The 17,325-nt window shown below is 41.3% G+C and overlaps 3 protein-coding genes across 3 annotated transcripts in view; 2 read left to right on the top strand and 1 right to left on the bottom strand.

Moving 5' to 3' along the window:
* Positions 1-249: 249 nt before the first annotated feature.
* klhl31 (kelch-like family member 31) lies at positions 250-4,150 on the bottom strand. The gene is made up of 3 exons (XM_072436302.1): positions 4,006-4,150; positions 1,793-2,972; positions 250-1,720 (listed from the first exon to the last, which is right to left on the bottom strand). The coding sequence occupies exons 2-3, from the start codon at positions 2,965-2,967 to the stop codon at positions 988-990; spliced, it is 1,908 nt and encodes a 635-aa protein (XP_072292403.1). The 5' UTR covers positions 2,968-2,972; positions 4,006-4,150; the 3' UTR covers positions 250-987.
* A 1,566-nt stretch (positions 4,151-5,716) lies between these two features.
* eloal (elongin A, like) lies at positions 5,717-9,386 on the top strand. The gene is made up of 11 exons (XM_072436473.1): positions 5,717-5,866; positions 6,519-6,575; positions 6,649-6,761; positions 6,830-7,631; positions 7,701-7,782; positions 7,852-8,019; positions 8,085-8,182; positions 8,339-8,519; positions 8,662-8,773; positions 8,986-9,092; positions 9,210-9,386. Exons 1-11 carry the CDS (start codon positions 5,789-5,791, stop codon positions 9,269-9,271), a joined length of 1,860 nt encoding a protein of 619 aa, XP_072292574.1. The 5' UTR covers positions 5,717-5,788; the 3' UTR covers positions 9,272-9,386.
* Positions 9,387-10,019: 633 nt separating this feature from the next.
* The window catches only part of lrrc1 (leucine rich repeat containing 1), a 28,390-nt gene continuing 21,084 nt past the window's right edge, over positions 10,020-17,325 (top strand). The window contains exons 1-3 of the mRNA XM_072436474.1: positions 10,020-10,598; positions 15,503-15,620; positions 15,996-16,074. Of these exons, the coding sequence (XP_072292575.1) occupies positions 10,440-10,598; positions 15,503-15,620; positions 15,996-16,074 (356 nt within the window). The 5' untranslated portion in view covers positions 10,020-10,439. The remainder of the gene's footprint in view (positions 10,599-15,502; positions 15,621-15,995; positions 16,075-17,325) is intronic.

Genomic DNA, 17,325 nt, shown 5'->3' with positions numbered 1-17,325 from the left:
AGTCTAAAAATAACAGCTGTAGCTGTTTGTCTATTGGTTTCAGAGTGATGAAAATCGAGCACGGTTGCCAAAGTAATTAACAAAATATTACATATTTTGAATAGAGTAATGTCACAGACTAACCAGACGCTGAAACCCATGAACACATATTCACACATTTGTTTTCCTGTACTGCTGAAATGATAGTATACCTGAAACCAGGCCTGACCTTTGCCAGCACTTTTAAATAAAACACATATACTAGTGGGATACAATTTATCTGTTTAATTTAAAAACAAACATGACATGAGCATGTTCACATACCCAGGCAAGAAACATTAGTAAGCTACATCATTATTTTTAATCTTCCTTTTTTACAAAATTTCTGTCATGCTGTGTACACTTCCAGTCATCATTGTTCCAGCATTTTAAACAATATCTTTCTTCCTTTAGCTCATGTTTTTGATAAACACATACCGACTGCACTGCTGTATTTGAGCAGTAATACCAGTCGTGTTGCAGACGCTCCTTTCATTGGTGCATTTAATAGGAAGCACCCACTCCTGGCAGGTGGTTCAACACCTTCAGCCTTTTCTGGTTCAAGTATCAGAGACTCACAATATTAGCACAGTACATAAGGCTGTTTTCATAATAAAAGGCATTGTTTTAGAAATTGATTAACAAAATATTTGATGTGTGGGTTGGTGTAATCCCTCATTTGTTCAGGTGTGGTCTATGGTGGAAAGGGTTTCAAAAAATGACTTATTTTTTAAACCTTTTCTACTTTTTAATGTGTGGTTATAAATGTGTTGCACAATTGGACCCAAATCCCTTGTCAAAAATGAGAAAATATGACATTTATGCTGTTAATATATTTGCTTATGAATAAAGGTTTTGTCCTTGCAACAAACTTCTGAAAACATTGTAACTATGATATAATTAATGGGTCATAAGGCTCTATAACTGTATTTCAGTTGAGGACAAGCAATCAACTTTGTAAAACAGCTTTTATATACTGACTGGTGCCGAAGCTACTGAGCTGGCTCTGGACTCTCGTGTTTTCTTTGTGGGGATTGTAACAACACAGCACGAAATGCCAACTGTGGCCTCTGGCAGCTCATCATCTTCAGTCCATTCATTTAGATCTGGGTTGTAAACCTGAATACATTTCTTGTACTTCTTCTCACCCTCGTTCCAGCCTCCGAGCAGATAGACCTTGTTGTTCAAGATGGAGATTCCGGCTGTGCTCACACCTGTGTGCAGAGGTGCACAGTAGCTCCACTGACCACTGTGTGGGTTGTAAGACTCCACAGCCAGGACATCCACCCTCTCCCCACGCCCTCCCAGCTGACTGCCTCCAATCACATATGCACGGTCTCCCACTGTGGCAGCACAGTGCCACCCTCGAGGGCTGCTCAGACTGCTCTTATCCTGCCAGCTGTCGGTGGATGGGTCATAGCAGCACACTGCTCTGGAATAAGCGTTGTTGATGTAGCCTCCAGACACCAGAATCTTTCCTTCAATAACAGAGCTGCCGTGGCAGCAGCGTGGCACCTCCATGGGGGCCTTCATCTGCCAGTGGTTAGAGGAAGGCACGTAGCACTCCACTGAGGCTTGGACCCCATCAGTATTACGCCCACCAATGGCAAACAAGAGGCCGTTGAAAGTGTTGAGACTGAAGTGAGTGCGTCTCTGGATCATGTTATTCAGATGAATCCAAGTGTTGAAACGTGGATCATATCTACAAAACACAAAATTATTCAAATGTAACAAAGTAATACAAATACTGTAAATTACCCCAATCAGTTATTACCTGCAGAAGTTGCTGACAGCGTGCTTAGCTTGGTTCCTTGCATCATTCTGGTCCTCTCCACCAGCCACATACAGAAAGCCATCTAGCACCGCCACACACTGGTTAAAGCTCTTGGCTGGCAGTTCAGTGAACTTATTCCACACATTATCATCGTCCCGGTAAAGCACATCTTTGCTGAGGGATTTCTCTGTCAAGGCTGGGCGTCCCCCCACAGTCAGAAGGACCTTGATGCCGCCTCTCACCTTGGTTCTGCGTGACTGGAGAATGTTCTGTTGGTAAGGCAGCAGGTGATAGTTCATAGCATCCACAAGTAGGCGGTGGCACTCGGGGTCTTGCATCATCCTGGGCACGTTCTGGACATGGTTCACCAGGTCTTGAGCTGAGATGGTTCCAAAGCGGATATGAGTCAGAAGATCAGCAGCATACTTGAGCCTCTTCTCATCAAAATCCAACCACTTCATTGCAATCTGGAAAGCTGTGACTTCAGATGGGAGCTGCAGAGAGTCATCAGACAAGAAGTCACTGATCTGCTCGTAGGTTAGCTTCAGGAACTGCTCCATCTCAGAGAACTCAATAAAGTTTTCCCTCATGAATTTCTGAGAGGCTTCCTTGGTTTCCTTGAGCTCGTAAGCATCAGCTATATTTGCCACATACATACAATTCTCCACACTCAGCTCCTGCATCAAAAAATCACTGCACATCTTCACAAGGGTGTTGATTTGCAACAGCCTTGCTGCAGCAATCGTGCTACCAATGCCATAGAGCGACAGAGTGAGTTTTCCGGAGTATGCATATGTGATGATAGTGGCCAGACCAACAGGAGAGAGCTCATTCAGGTCAATCGTTTGAAGAGCAGGATCCTTCTTCAGTATGCTACGAATGTACTCACTGCAAGACGCCATGACAACCTTGTGCACATCGAAGGATTTGGACTTGGTGGCAACTGTCAGATCACACAGAAAGCTCTCTTGCCGCATGTTGCTCAGTCCCTCCAACAGGTTGGGAGCGTACACCGAGTCTGTGACTTCTGTGGAGATGCAGCTGAAGCCGTTGCCCCCCTCCAGCAGAGTGTTGAGCCCATTGATCTTGTTAATGGGACTATCCTCCACCATGATGGTCATCTCGTTGATGTCCCCCTTGTTCTTCTTGGCTGTTTTGTTCTTTTTGGGTGCCATTGTGGCTGCAGAGGAACACATCCCAGAATTAATGTTTAGGTAATATAATATGGTATATTTAACACAGTTAGATATATTTGTTAATCAGATGCCATTTTAATTTAAAATGTTATCTTTACATTTTTCATTTTCAACTTAATTCTCAATGTAGATATGACGACCTGATATGGGCCTAACGTGCGGAGGACCTGAACAGGTCAAGCAAGGCAGATACTTTCTGACCTCCAATTAGGCTGTTATGACCCCTTTGTCTTGTCAAAGACGATGCGGGTTCACAGCAGCCTAATCCTGCAATATGGGCCTTAATGGACATGTGCACCCTGGACAGTGGAGGGTCTCATAGACACACATCAAACATCCTTCACCCTCACTCTCATTGAATAGTTGCATGAACAATTTGAGGCAAATGGTGGGTAAATCAAAATGGCACACACAGAAACACAAATTATTTAGCATGAACTTTTATTAAGTCATAGTTTCACTCATGTCTTGCTCAGCTCACCCCAAAAAATCTTTAATGAGGTAGGCTTAAAACATATCAAAGTTAGTTTTAGGTGTCGATACACCAGAAGAAACAACTCTTATGTGTGCTACCAGGTGCTACTGAGCTGGTCATCAGACCCCTCAATGCATCTGTCACTATTTATCAGCAGTATGTCCAGGAATAGCAGCTCTGGGTCCCTGGCCACTGGCGTTCCTTTTATAGACTGAGGCTTGAGCAACAGGCCTCATGTCCACAGATAAATGAATTCATGAAAAACTTCTACTCTGTTTGTTTAATAAAATTCAATTAGTTTACTTATTTTATTTTGCTCAACATCAGAAAGGTACAAATGTGGCACATTTGTATTAATTTGACTGGTCATCATACAAACACTGCTGAATAGCCACAATGAAATACAAAAACAAATTCACTTCAGCCTTAAGCTTAAACTTTTACAAAGTCACACAATACGTGTACATTTTACAGTAGCCAGAAATCCTTCACAAACCGCAAGATTATAATATTAGGAAAAATAGAAGGACAGCTGCATTTACCTGGGAAATGGATTTGAGGCTGGAGAAGGGCACTTGTGCATCCAGCTACTGGAGCAGGAGAGAGACCAGTGGTCTCTGTGTGAAGACACAAATGTGGTTAACTCCTCCTCTGTTGGTGTCAGTGCCAATCAACTACTCTGCTGTGCATGGGGCAGGGGCTTCTCTTCCCAAACAAATGGCACCCCATACATTATAGGTCTATACTGTATGTCAACAGAGCGTAAGAGATCCAAACAAATCCCATGCTATGCCTTTTCCATCAAGAGATATTTAAATTGGAATTGGAAAAAATGTTTCTAATTAATAACAAATGTAAACATTATCAAGATTTTAAATTCATATATTTAAAGGTGCACTATGTCACTTTTCTGGTGGGGATCCACTACCTGCTTGGAGTTGTTTTGCTTTTCTTGGAAGGTTCCACAGTATGGCATTAAACTTATCTATCTTGCATTTAATCAATTAATTGTTTTTCAAGCAATAAAACTGCCTTTTATTGCTTGAAAAACAAGCAGGCTCACCTTTCCACAGGTCTGACCTGTATCTTGACCATGTGGTGCCCCCTGCATGTGTTCATGGAGGTAGATAAGTGCAATACCAAACTAAAGTATAGACCAGGCATGTAAGTACCATCTCCATCAGACTCAGAAAAGGTTTATTGCTGTTGTCTTTTCGCAAACATAGGAACTTGACATAACATAAAACAATTAATAATAAAATAATAATAGCAACGTCTATAGAATCAAATATGACTTGCATAATTTAAGACTTCACTAATAAAAAAATTAACTTGGTCTCAGTATGTACACAGAAATGGACACAAACATTTACAGATGGTCGGAAATAGAGCAGAAAGTGAACAGTGCGTGAAAAGTATTGGTTGAGTGTTGTTAAAGTGGCAGGTGTTAAGAAGTGTTCTTGAGTCCAATGGCAGAGGGAAAGAAACTGTTCTTATGGCAGGAGGTTCTGGTCCGGATGGACCGCAGCCTCCTGCCTGAGGGGAGTGGCTCAAATAGTCTGTGTCCAGCGTGAGAAGGGTCGGTCTGTGATCCAACCTGCTCATCCCAGAGTCCTGGAGACGTACATGTTGAGGCACGTTGAGCTGGGAGAGCTTGTCCTGGAGCAGAGCAGTGAGGATGGTGTTGAATGCAGAGCTGAAGTCCACAAACAGGATCCTGGCATAGGTTCCTGGGGAGTCCAGATGCTGCAAGATGAAGTGGAGTGCCAGGTTGATGGCGTCTTCCACAGACCTGTTGGCTCTGTAGGTGAACTGCAGGGGGTCCAGCAGGCAGGAGATGAAGGACATGAGATGAGATAAGACCAGGTGCTCAAATGACTTCATGACCACAGACGTCAGCGCCACAGGCGTAGTAGTAAGACCAGGGATCCGGGGGCTTCTTGGGGACAGGCTCGATCATGGACGACAAACTGAAAAGTTACATGGTACACCTTTAATATTTTGCAGCCACAGCAATATAATTGCTTAGCTTTGTTTTCATTGAATGCCATTTTGCAATGCAAGCCTTTATATTACAGCCAAAAACCATGTGGGCCAAACAAGTTTAGAATGAAAGTGTAGTGTAGTGTGAAGTTTCCAAAGTCCCTTTGTCAATGATACTGCTGAAGAAACAATGAAAGCTTCTGCAGACATTTGAATTGGCACTATTTCTTAGCGCAAGTAAACTTTGCATTAACCCGGAGCCACGCCCCAGTTATTATTGGTCCAGGGGCCATCACCGGACACGCTGCCAGCTGTGCTGAAGTCTGCGCGTGAATCATCGTGATGGCCAGCAGCTCTGATGTCGCCAACAAAATAATGCGCTACAAACTTCAACTAACAAACACACAGGAGGCTGCTAAGGTACAGGTGTTTTTGCTTTACAACCACCTGCCATAAACCTGCAGCTGAACGCTGTGCCTGCGACAATAGGCCATTAGTCTGTGAAGAACTACAACACTGTTCGGTTGGAAGGAGGATTTATGACGTTTTTTGTCAAAAATGCTTTTGAAAAAGATAGTCATACTGTTTCTACCTCTGCAAAAGTGCAACATATGAGCGTCTGACTGTGAGCACTCTTGCCCTGACATGTGCTCTCTGCTGCCTGCCACAGCCTTTTAAAATGGGAGATACTTCACTGCTAAATTTGGCACGTCTTGCAGGGGCTCCGCTCTGACAGCCGCACATTGCGGGGGCATAATTGTGTGTCATGTCACGTGAGTTGTCATATTGCTTGATAATTTCACATCCAGTTTATGTGCACGTATTTGAAACATCATTGGCTCGAAGTATACACCATAGTGGCCTTGTCCATTTATAGAAGTCAGTAAAAGGAGCAGTTGGTGTGAGGTTTCCATACATAGAACTCCAATGAATGCATCATCAGCACCTGCGGGCCAGTTCTTCCATATTTGGCATGTCATGGTTTATGAATTTGAATTAGAAAATGTAAAAAACATTTCACCTTTTTCAAACAGTTAAAATGTTATGAACTATACAAACAAATATTTTTCAGATTCTAAAAACTTTGAAGAAACTCAAAGATCTGGAAATTACACTGGATGTTCTTGCAGTGAGTCTTGTTCTTTGTTTTGACTATTTTATGTCTGTTATGAACCAAACCATCAATTTATTTTTTAAATTAGGAAACCGGAATTGGAAAGGCAGTTAATTCTTTGCGCAGACATGAACTTGCTGGAGACTTGGCCAAATCACTTGTGAAAGACTGGAAGAAACTGGTGCCCAAAGGATCCAAAAGGTGAACTGCCATGTCACCATTTGTCAATAATGTAATCATGCATCTTACTGACCTGTTTTTCTCTGCAGTCCCTCAACAGACAAAACCACAAATGAATTGCCTTGCACAGACAAAGTAAAAGTAGTGACAGATGACGACAACAATAACTATTTGACTGATGAAAGGAATGAGGATGAGCCTGTGACAAACAAAAAGATCAGAAGTTTTGATGATAGAAGCACACATGAGCTGAAAAAGAGACGGACTTCTACAAATGATTTTTTAAACAAAACCAAAGTAATCGTGAAGGAAAATGATATTGGTGATCAGTCCCACAAAGAATCATCTGACGAAAGCCCATTCAAAAACCACACTTCAGAGAACGTTTTGGGTAAAAGAAAATCAAAGACTCACAAGAGAAAAACATATCATTGTTTTTCTGATGAGGAGAGTTCTGACAGTGACTCTGACAAAAAGCCATCGAAGGAGACTAAATCCAAAGCTCACTCTAGTCCTGAGCCCAGTTGTAAAAAGTCTCAGGATGAGCAGTCCCCGGTGAGGCATTCGGAGGCACGTAACGGGAAAATGAAGAAATGCGACAAACGCAAAATGAAAAGTCCAATCATTAAAAACAAAAAGGCAGAACGCAAAGAGAAGGCCAGCAGGAGTGAGACTGAACAGCCAGCTATGTCGTTTGAATCCTACTTGAATTACGATGACAAGGTGTCCAAGAGGAAGGAGCGCCCCAAACCTAAAAAGCCTCCCTCCAAATACAAACCTGTCTTTACAACAAAAAGACCTGAAAAAGATGTGAACATTCAGCCTGAGGAACCAGTGAAGGAGTCAGTGAAGTGTTTGCCAGTGCCAGCATGTCCTGACTCTCCAATAAAGGTAAAGGACAATTTTGGGCACTATATTATGTACAATGCATGCAAAATAAACATACACTTTTATTTTAAGATATCTTCGGAGTCTGTAATGAAAATTCCAGATAGCCCTCCTTTAGAGTCCTGGTTTCCTGAAGTAGATCTCAAAAGAAAAGGTAGATTTGTTCCAACCTTTTACCGCTAATGTGCTTAGTGATGGATGTTGCGTTATGTTTGTTTTCAAGCCGAGAAAGAAGGCGATTCGTGTGATATTTTGGAGGATTCTGCCATTTTCACCGGTCAGCGACTTAACAAGAAGATGCAAGTCTACTCTGGTGCAAAGACCATGTTCCTTCCCGCTATGATGAGCCTGTACCAGCAGTGTATCCGCACGCTTCAGAACAACATCAATTGTAAGACCTGTTTAATTACTGAATGTACTATGTGTTTGTTTGCACTTCATGAGGTCTCTCTTTAGTGCTGTATGAAACTGGTGGAGTCCCTTTTGAGATCCTCGAGCCGGTGCTGCAGAAGTGTACACCAGAGCAGCTCCTCCGCATTGAAGAATTCAACCCAGTGAGACCATATTACAGCCTTTTACATAAACCCATTTTTCACTTACTCCACGTCCTCACACCGGTGGTAGTGCTGCTGTTGCCTGGGGGCAGATCGGCAGACGAGTCATATTGCTCCCACAGCCTCCCAGACATGTTGTTTTGTTCCTTGTTGCAGATTTATGTTGGAGAAACGGATCACCTGTGGGGAAAGCACTGTAAAAGGGACTTTAAAGATGCCAAACTCCAGGAGTATGAGTCCTGGAAAGAGATGTATATCCGACTGTCTGAGGAGAGAGAGAGGAAGTTTAAAATGCTCACAAAAACCATTTCATCAGCACAGTCCACCAAACCTAAAGGTGTGTATTTACAGACGGCTTCTCGTTTTAATTTATGGTCATACTAAAACATGAATCATGATACTAATTTTGAGTCTCAAAAATTCTGAAAACTGCTTTTGATAAATAAATGTATCTTAATATTCAGTGTGATGATTTTTAGGTCGGCAGGTGAAGATGGCATTTATTCATTGTGTTGCCAAGCCACCAAGAGATGTGCGAATTAAGCAGGAAATCCATGGAACTGCAGTTCAGCAGCCTCTGCCCAAGTGCAGGTGAGCTCTAGCAGACCAACAAGAACAGTGCACCCAGCTCCCTGTTTTTATTGGCTTTATATTCAATGACAAAGCCTCATGGATTCATTGTAGTTAATAAGTTATTTCTTGGGGTCTGTGTGATTCTGTGTCATTTTACAGCAGCTGTCAGTTTGCAGTGTTTAGTGCAGCCATTAGGTGCATGTCAAAATGCCATTGCTTTTGTACTTCAGTGTTAAAGTCCAGGAAAGCAGACCCAGACAAATCCCAAAAGAGACCAGCAGGCCCAGCAACACCACATCTGCAACAACCAATTCACAAGATCCACGTAAAAAGACCAGTAAGTTCAGTCAGTAGCCATTTTATTGATAATGATGGAACCACTGTTGTGATTTTGGGTGTTACAACAGTAAATTGAATTCAACAGAATTAATAAAATGTCCTTATTTTTTCACAGAAGTTGCACCGATGATGGCCAAATCACTAAAAGCCTTTAAGAAACAGTTTGGTCGCAGATAAAGTCTCTTTTATTTAATCTTGAGGTTGTGGGATAATTTCACTTTTATAATTTATTTCATTTTGACAATAGAACAAATGTACACGCTTGAATTAACTAATAAACTTACAAAATGCACCTCTTAAGATCTCTTTTATATGATGCGGGCGCCATCTAGTGGACATTCCAGTTAATGCATTATTTATTCCATCAAAGTGTTCAACTATAACAACACATTGATGGTAATTCTTACCAGAGAAGAATCTAGGAATGTATGTTCGTTATAATGAATTGACAAGCATCAATAAAATCCTTGTCGTTGCTTGAGGTTGTAGTGGATCTGCTGTATGTATATGAAAATGTTAAAGAAAGAGTTGGTGTATTTTTGATCTGCAAAAATGAAATGTGAATTATTGAAAGTATACTTGACCGTCTATTGTAACTTGTGGGACAGGCCAGCTTGTAAAACACCTAAATACTATTGGGCCTGACAAAATCTCAGCAATTGAAGAATAACGCACGCATAACATGTTCAAACTAGCCTAGTTTAATACAGACCCATGGCTCTAACAAAGCCATAATCCTGCACATCATAGTCAGGGCCACAATGGATAAATCCTCATGGACTGCGCCCCCAGTGGCTGTGGCGGGCGTGACAGGCGGCGCGGGCCTGTACAGTGGCCCAGTCCCGTCATGGCGCGTGCACTGTACGGTACGGGACGGGGGCGGGGCCAGGGAGGAGCCTGCGGAGGTGACGCAGGATTGGAATGAGGGAGTGAATGTTCCGGGTCAGAAACTGGACAAGAGAGGAAATTAACACTGGGACGAGAAGAGGAAAAGAGGATAATGCTGCTTTCCTTTAAACTGAGATGTTGTCTGTGGGTTTGACGCTGAACCGGGGTTTAGTCGCGGGGGTGGGCGTCGCGCAGCACGAGCTCGAGTGTTAAAAACAGGTGCCTACAAACTAACCAAAGTGACACTACGACGGGGACTATTCCCATGTTCGCCGTGAAGCGAGCGGAGCTGGCTCGAGTTCTTTGCGCTTTTGCAAGTTCCGTGTGTTTGTGAGTTTCACCCGGGCGCACGTTTCGTGGAGGATTGTTGCGCCGTGGCAATCTGTTGCATCCCCCTTCTCTCTTCCCGCTGTTGGTTTATCGCAGTGCTACGAGCTTTATAGACGCCCACCCCGTTATGTTTCACTGTATCCCCCTGTGGCGGTGCAACCGTCACGTGGAGGTGATCGATAAACGCCACTGCTCCCTGGTCTATGTGCCCGACGAGATTTACCGCTATGGACGGAGTTTGGAGGAGCTCTTGCTGGATGCCAACCAACTGCGAGTCTTGCCTAAGGTAAGCACAAAGCACTTCCGCTCATTTCAACTCGCACACACCGCAGTTATTTGTCTGATCTCATGAAATGACCTCCTGTGGTGACGGGGGCCCCGTGGGGCCGCTGTCATTACGCACGGCCTGAGCACCTCACGCAGCAGGTTAACCCCATGTTCTTGTAGTATTGGTGATACTGCGCCTCTGGACGTGTGTGTCAAAGCTGCTGAGGTCAAGCGTGACCTCGGGCGCTGATGGACTGATGCTCTCACTGACGGACAAGGAAATCCCTATGCAAAGAACTGCTCTCAAAGACACCGCGTTTAGAGCCAACACATGCTCATGGTGGACCTTATACAGGTCTGAGTCTGCCGGATGTATACTGAGGCTCTATTTCATGTGGGACTTATACATTAGACTTGGCCTACGTTTTATTGTCTCTACATGAAAATAAATACACCTGTGCTGGCTGCTTTTACTATTTTATTACCGTCTGAAGGCACTATAGTAGGCATGGCCTCTACCTGAAGAAATAAAAGGTCTACTATTCTCAATGATGCTTTAAAGTGCATTAGGCCTATTTCTAAACACTTGGAGATGGCAAGCTTTGGGTGTCACGGCTGCCCTGGGACAGGTCAGTGCAATCCCTCATTTGTCCAGGAGTATTCCACTGTAGAAAGTTTGTTTTTCAAACCGTGTCCAGATGATCACTGACTCTATCTCTACAATGCTGTGGGACGGATATGTGGCTGCTATTTTGTGCTTATGGCTCCTTTGACAGAAACATTCATACTTATGCAAAGTGCCCAAGGACACTCGTCTTGTCAACCATTGGATTTGCAGGTGAACACTCACTGAGCTGCTGCTGCTGCTGCTGCACATGAAAGTACCAACAGTTACAGGATTTTAAATGCCAAATGTCAAATGAGTGTGTAATCTAATTGAAGTTTGAAGTGCTACATCCGTCACATCTGGTGTGTAATATCATTGCAACAGTCTTATCACAAGCAGTGAGATCATAAAATGGTATAATAAAAGGATAAATGAAGTAAAAGAGCCACAGAAATGCACACTGCTATAAATTACACTTTAGGAATTTATCCTAAGAGTAAGTTTAGCTTTATTTCATACATTCAAAAAACACTGACTCCATTTACTTTGTATAGTTTTAGACTATTTGTTGAGCTGAAGTTGATTTTATTGTAGTCGCACGTCTCCATAATGTAATCCTCCATGTTATGTGTTTTAAAGTGACGGCTGCCAGACCCTCAAGGGTCCTTAACAAACCCACACACTTAGAACTGAGTCTTGGACAAGATACATGAATTTATTTTGCGTGCTTCCATCTTGGACTAAGTACAATATCAAAAGGCTTACGCTCCACTTTGCAACTAATTAGGTAACTTTATATGAAATAGTTTGCATGTGGTTTAATGTTCATAGATTAAACATGAACATAATGTCATGAGCTGTAGTATCTTCAGCTCTTTAGCCCAGAGCTGTGCGTTTACAGAAGCATGTTTGGAAATGTTTAACATTTTAACATTGTTTCCTGTCTGACAGGTTTGTCATCTTTCTGCTCAATCCCTGACTCCGGCCTTTTTGTAAAAGCTGCTTCTCCATTAGCTTGGCATCTGAGTGGTGAAGTCAGTTTGTTAGGGATTACACTGGCTTTAAAGTACTTGACAGTCGTCATGTTCAAGTGTAACCACAGACATGGCGGGTCTAATAAATAATGATTGGATTTAAGCCCATCCTTGTGTCTATTTTGCTCATGAGAACCATGAGGCTCTGTGGTAGATAAGTTATCAAGTTTAAGTTCATTTTAATAGAATCGAGAGAGAGGTGAGTGAGTGTAAGAACATATTTAAGAGCACATGTTGGGTAATCTTGGATCCGTTGATATTATTTAGGACAAGTGAAGGTATCTTAAGCATTACTGATCAGTCGACAAAGCAGTTTCCTTTCGGTCCTGATTGTAAAACATTTCTTCTACAAAAATGTTTTCTCTTTAATTCCTTGTAGTTCCCTTGTCTTCATTGTTGTGAAATCAAACATTGTAAATCCCAGACATGACACCTCGCTAATTATTCTTTGACACACATCCACTAATTAGGCCCTGCATAGGTTAAAGTATCGTAGATATTTTAGGTATGTTTGGATGATGGAAGAGAGTACTGTTTGGCTTTGCGTTGAAACAACTTTGAATCGGAATGCAGTTTGCCGACGAGTAAACCCACAAAACACGTCTTTCATAAGTCTTTGTTTTGGCCCTGACCAAACCTACATTGTAGTACGACAAGTAACTTCACAAGACTTAATCGACTCTTTCTGGTTAATTGTATAACCCAACTGACAGAAGAGCATGCATAAGTGATCCGAACAGCAACAAGATGAGACAAGTTCAGACACAGAGAAAGATTCACTAGTTTTACACAGATGTGTCAGCAGACTCTGTATTTAGTTTGAGTATTTCTGGTCATTATTGCTTTTCCCACAGCATGTACATATTTTAAAACTAATACAGATCTGAAATATCTTACAAACCACCCGCCTTCAGTCCAGTCCTTATTATTCATAACTTGTGTACTTGCTCGTGACTTCTTCTTTACAAATTGTCAATTATTTATCCTCTGTTATTATTGTAAGTAAAGAGAGAATCAGATGCGGGACCCACTGCTGAGGTTTCCATCACTCGGATAAAAGTGGCAATATCCGGGCGCAGACAGGAAGCTCGACATGAATGAACTGTGTTGGAGGAAGTTTGCGGTCGCTCAAAGCACTCGCAGAAGTCCATGCAAAAAGAAAAGAAGAACAATGAAGTTATGTGGTCGTGTTTGCTTTCTTTTGATGCTCCGTTTAGCCTTCGGAAAGTCGTCACAGACAAAATTATGACTTGGATCGGCTTTTTGATATATTGAAAATACCAGTAGCCTAAATCGCTCCCTAGGTTTACCCCCAGGAACAAATGCCGTGTTGATTAAGATGATGAAGGTGTTGACCCAAACATTACAGCGCACATCACTCCTAAACGTTGAAACAAAGGTACAAACAGGAACTAAACCGTCTGAACTCAATCCTTGCCAACAAAAGGTTCTTGCACAGTCAATACAATCGAGAAAAAACAGCTCCATTAGTTTGGGAACAACTTATTTTTAGCTGTAAATGTTTTCATGCCGACTAAGTATAATCCGTCAAAACAGCCCATTATCCCACAGCAAATTGCAGCATTGTCGAGGCGAAACATTCAAACATTTACTCTGGGGTTAGCAGCGGAGTTAATGTATTCTTAAGTGAGGCCGTCTGGTGTGGTGGTGTCACACGTGGGTAACTGGTCGGGGCGTGGAGCCGAGAGATGCCAACAGGAATAACCGGTTTGGCGCGGAGTTGTAACGCAGTTATCTGAAAGCGTGTGGCAAAACCGAGAAAAACAATGACTTAGAATCGATGGTGAGGGGGTGACGTCATGGCAGAGGAGGCTCATGGGTATCTGTAGTTGCTTTCCTGTTTGTTAATGGTAGCAAAAACGGGTGATGCAGATGTGGAGATCTTCCTCTGGAGTCGAGATGTTACAATGTTGAATTTCAATGTTATGGTTATGGTTAAAAGTAATGGCACTATGTAATAATGACAAAACCAACGTGACATTCTGTATTTTCTTGCGTTCTAATGAAATCCAATAGTACGTGACCAGTTTTGTGAAATAAAATCCGAATGAATAGTTCGTTACTATTTTACGGTTTTATGATTTTGCTCTAATGTGATCTTAGTGGGTTTATTGTTTTGGGACTTGTAAGATCAAATTGAGCACTTATACTTTTTTTTGTCGTTTTTATATTGTTTTGCGTCTCTGCAGCACTTTGGAAACTGTTTATAAGGTGTGGATTTGAATGGAGATGAAAACCGCCATAATAAAATCACTTTACATTTTGGTTTACTTTTTTTGGGACTACGAATCGAAATGACTCAATTAAAGTATTTTCAGCAAATTATAAGTGCCTTAAAAGCACCACCAAGCTTTGATTTTTAGAACAAATGACTTGCGTGATGGGATGTGTGGCTCCATTTGTGCAACCAGGGCATTACTTTGAAACATGCAGACACGAAAGCGAAATGACTTCTATAGATCCCAAGTTTGTTTGCTGGGTAAAAAGACGGATTAAAATGATGTTTGAACGGTTTTATGCCTCCAGAATAATCCGGGCTGTTGGTTGCAGGGTGCAGTTTGACTTTTGGACTGGTTTTCATTTGTAAGGCGCCCATTATCCTTATCGCACTGGCAAACAGACGGGTTTAAATGAGAGCTTTGCCATGTGATGTGGTCCCCTGTTTTTCATTCCTCATCAGTAATAATATAGTTGGAATATATATATAAATTAGGCAAGACATAATTACACCTTATGGCCCTAAGTTGTTTTAACAGGACTAAAGAGATTGTGGTGTTAAATATTAATAGGACTGGTTTCATTATGCTGCCTATCTGGACACTAATTTACCCTGCCGTATTGGGAAAGACACACATTGCAAATAATATAGTATAAAAAATAATATAAAAATCACATTAATGTGTGTTTGTGTAGGTCTAAACTGCAGGCAATATTAATAAAAAATACAGGATATGTTGTTCTTTGCAGAAGACTTTCTATTATTTCAGAAATTACAGTCTTTGCCATTTGATAATTGCACCAACTGAAATGCCGTCGCTTTTATGTCGTTGTGATCCCTCTAGCCTCACTTAATCTAATAACAACTGCTAATTGACAGAAGCCCTTCCAAATGTTGGTACGCACACCCACATCTTTTGGTTGTCATGTACATTGGTTTACTGTATCTATTAAAGTTAACAAAGGAAGATTTATCATCCATAATGTACTTAATATAACAACAGAGCAATACAAACATTAATCAATAACCTTTATTTCTTCCAGCCTTTCTTCCAGCTGGTCAAACTTCGGAAACTCGGTCTAAGTGACAATGAGATCCAGTGTCTTCCTCCAGAAATCGCCAACTTCATGCAGCTCGTTGAACTGGACCTTTCTAGAAATGGTACGAAACAACCATCTTTTTCAAAACACACACGTCGTTTTTGATTGTCTGTGTAAAGACGAGGATGAAGCCATGAAATAGATGATTACATACATTAGCCGTTTGGTCCTCGCCGCTTATATTACCCGTAACTCATTGGTTTGGCCTCAGCGGGACACGTCCATCTGCCTCAGAGCTGAAGATAGTGACTGGTGTGAAACCTCATTTAATTTAATTTAATTTGTCAAACTCGGTGCACACACACAGGCGCTCTTTATGTTTTCATTTAACTGCACGGCGTTTACATACTTTAGATCTTTAAATACTGTCTCATGTTTAGAACTTAAATCTTCAAGTTGTTTAATTGCATTTTCCACTGTTTCCTCTCTCGTGCAGATATTTTGGACTTACCAGAGAGCATTGCATATTGTAAAGATCTACAAGTCGCAGATTTCAGTGGCAACCCATTAACAAGGTAAATATTGATTCTGTTGGCAAATGGCAAATAAAACTGTGCTAAATTAAATGTGGGCAATGCATAAAGATGTGCAAAATTTGAATATTGAGTTTATGGTTTATAGTAAATATAGTAAATGAGCAGAGTAAAAGTAAAAAAGTGTACGTATATGATGATTCTGCACTTTTGCAATTAATTTTAAAGATATTTAAAACTTTTCTGACAAATAAACCTCACCTAATACTAATCTTAGAGACATGTTTTAACACATTTCGGTTGGATTGACATATTGGGATACTAGATATTAATTTTTTGTCAACACCCAAATAAATATTTAGTCCAAAGTTAAAGTCTTTATGAATACAAATGTGTATTAAAACTATTGCTTCAGGTCACATTTTAGTTTATGAATTTTAGAAACTACTTAATGACATTGGTCAGAAAGACAAACTGTTTTGTGTGTAGTTGATTGGACAATGTCTCATTTGCATATAAATGGGACTCGGCATGTTGCCGTCCCATCTCATGCATAGCTACTTTTCACAGGGGAACTTTCACAATAGCGTTCTGAAACCTTTCCACATAAAACAATGCGCCCATGGCTGCTCTCTGTCTGGATCTGAGTCTTGGCTTGTCATTGTAATTGAATAAAAGCATTATCTCCCTATAATGCACATTCAGGCAGAACTAGGGCAGAAGCGTCAGAATGCAGATGAGCCAAAACAAAACCCACTTGGGCTATTGTCTCGTTTTATGTCCACATACAAGTTAAACATTTGTTTCTAATAGAGCCACAAAGGGCAAAGAGCAAAATGCCAATGAACCGGCACTTTTTGCTTATCAGGGGCTTTATTGTCAGGACGGTGGTAAATTCTTGCTCTGACAATTGCTGCTAAAACAAAGCAACAACATGTTTAAAAATGCACTGTGTAGCTTTTCTAATGGAACATCCTCCAACTGCTTCGGCCTGTCACGAGAATTGACCTATTAAGTTATAGATGGAACAATCCATTTTTGGGTATTTTTTTTGTAATGGAAGGGGGCATTTTGTTGGTTCTGTATCAACATTAACATTGAGCTATGGACGGGTTGAATAAATAAACTTTATGACTCATAATGGCTGAAAACTAACTACTGAAGGGTTTCATTCTTCTGTTTATTTATTGTTTATTTAATACGTTTTTCATTTGGAATAGTTTTTTGTGGGGATAATAAGAAAATATATGGCAGCACCTTTTGTTTTGTTGAATTAATGTTTAGAGGGCCTGT

Source organism: Eucyclogobius newberryi, unplaced genomic scaffold, assembly GCF_026437365.1.
Source record: "Eucyclogobius newberryi isolate DKJ021-1_F unplaced genomic scaffold, fEucNew1.0.hap1 SCAF_8, whole genome shotgun sequence".
Taxonomy (NCBI): Eukaryota; Metazoa; Chordata; class Actinopteri; order Gobiiformes; family Gobiidae; genus Eucyclogobius; species Eucyclogobius newberryi.
Note: the sequence above shows the minus strand (reverse complement) of the source record. Positions and strands in the feature narration are given on the sequence as shown.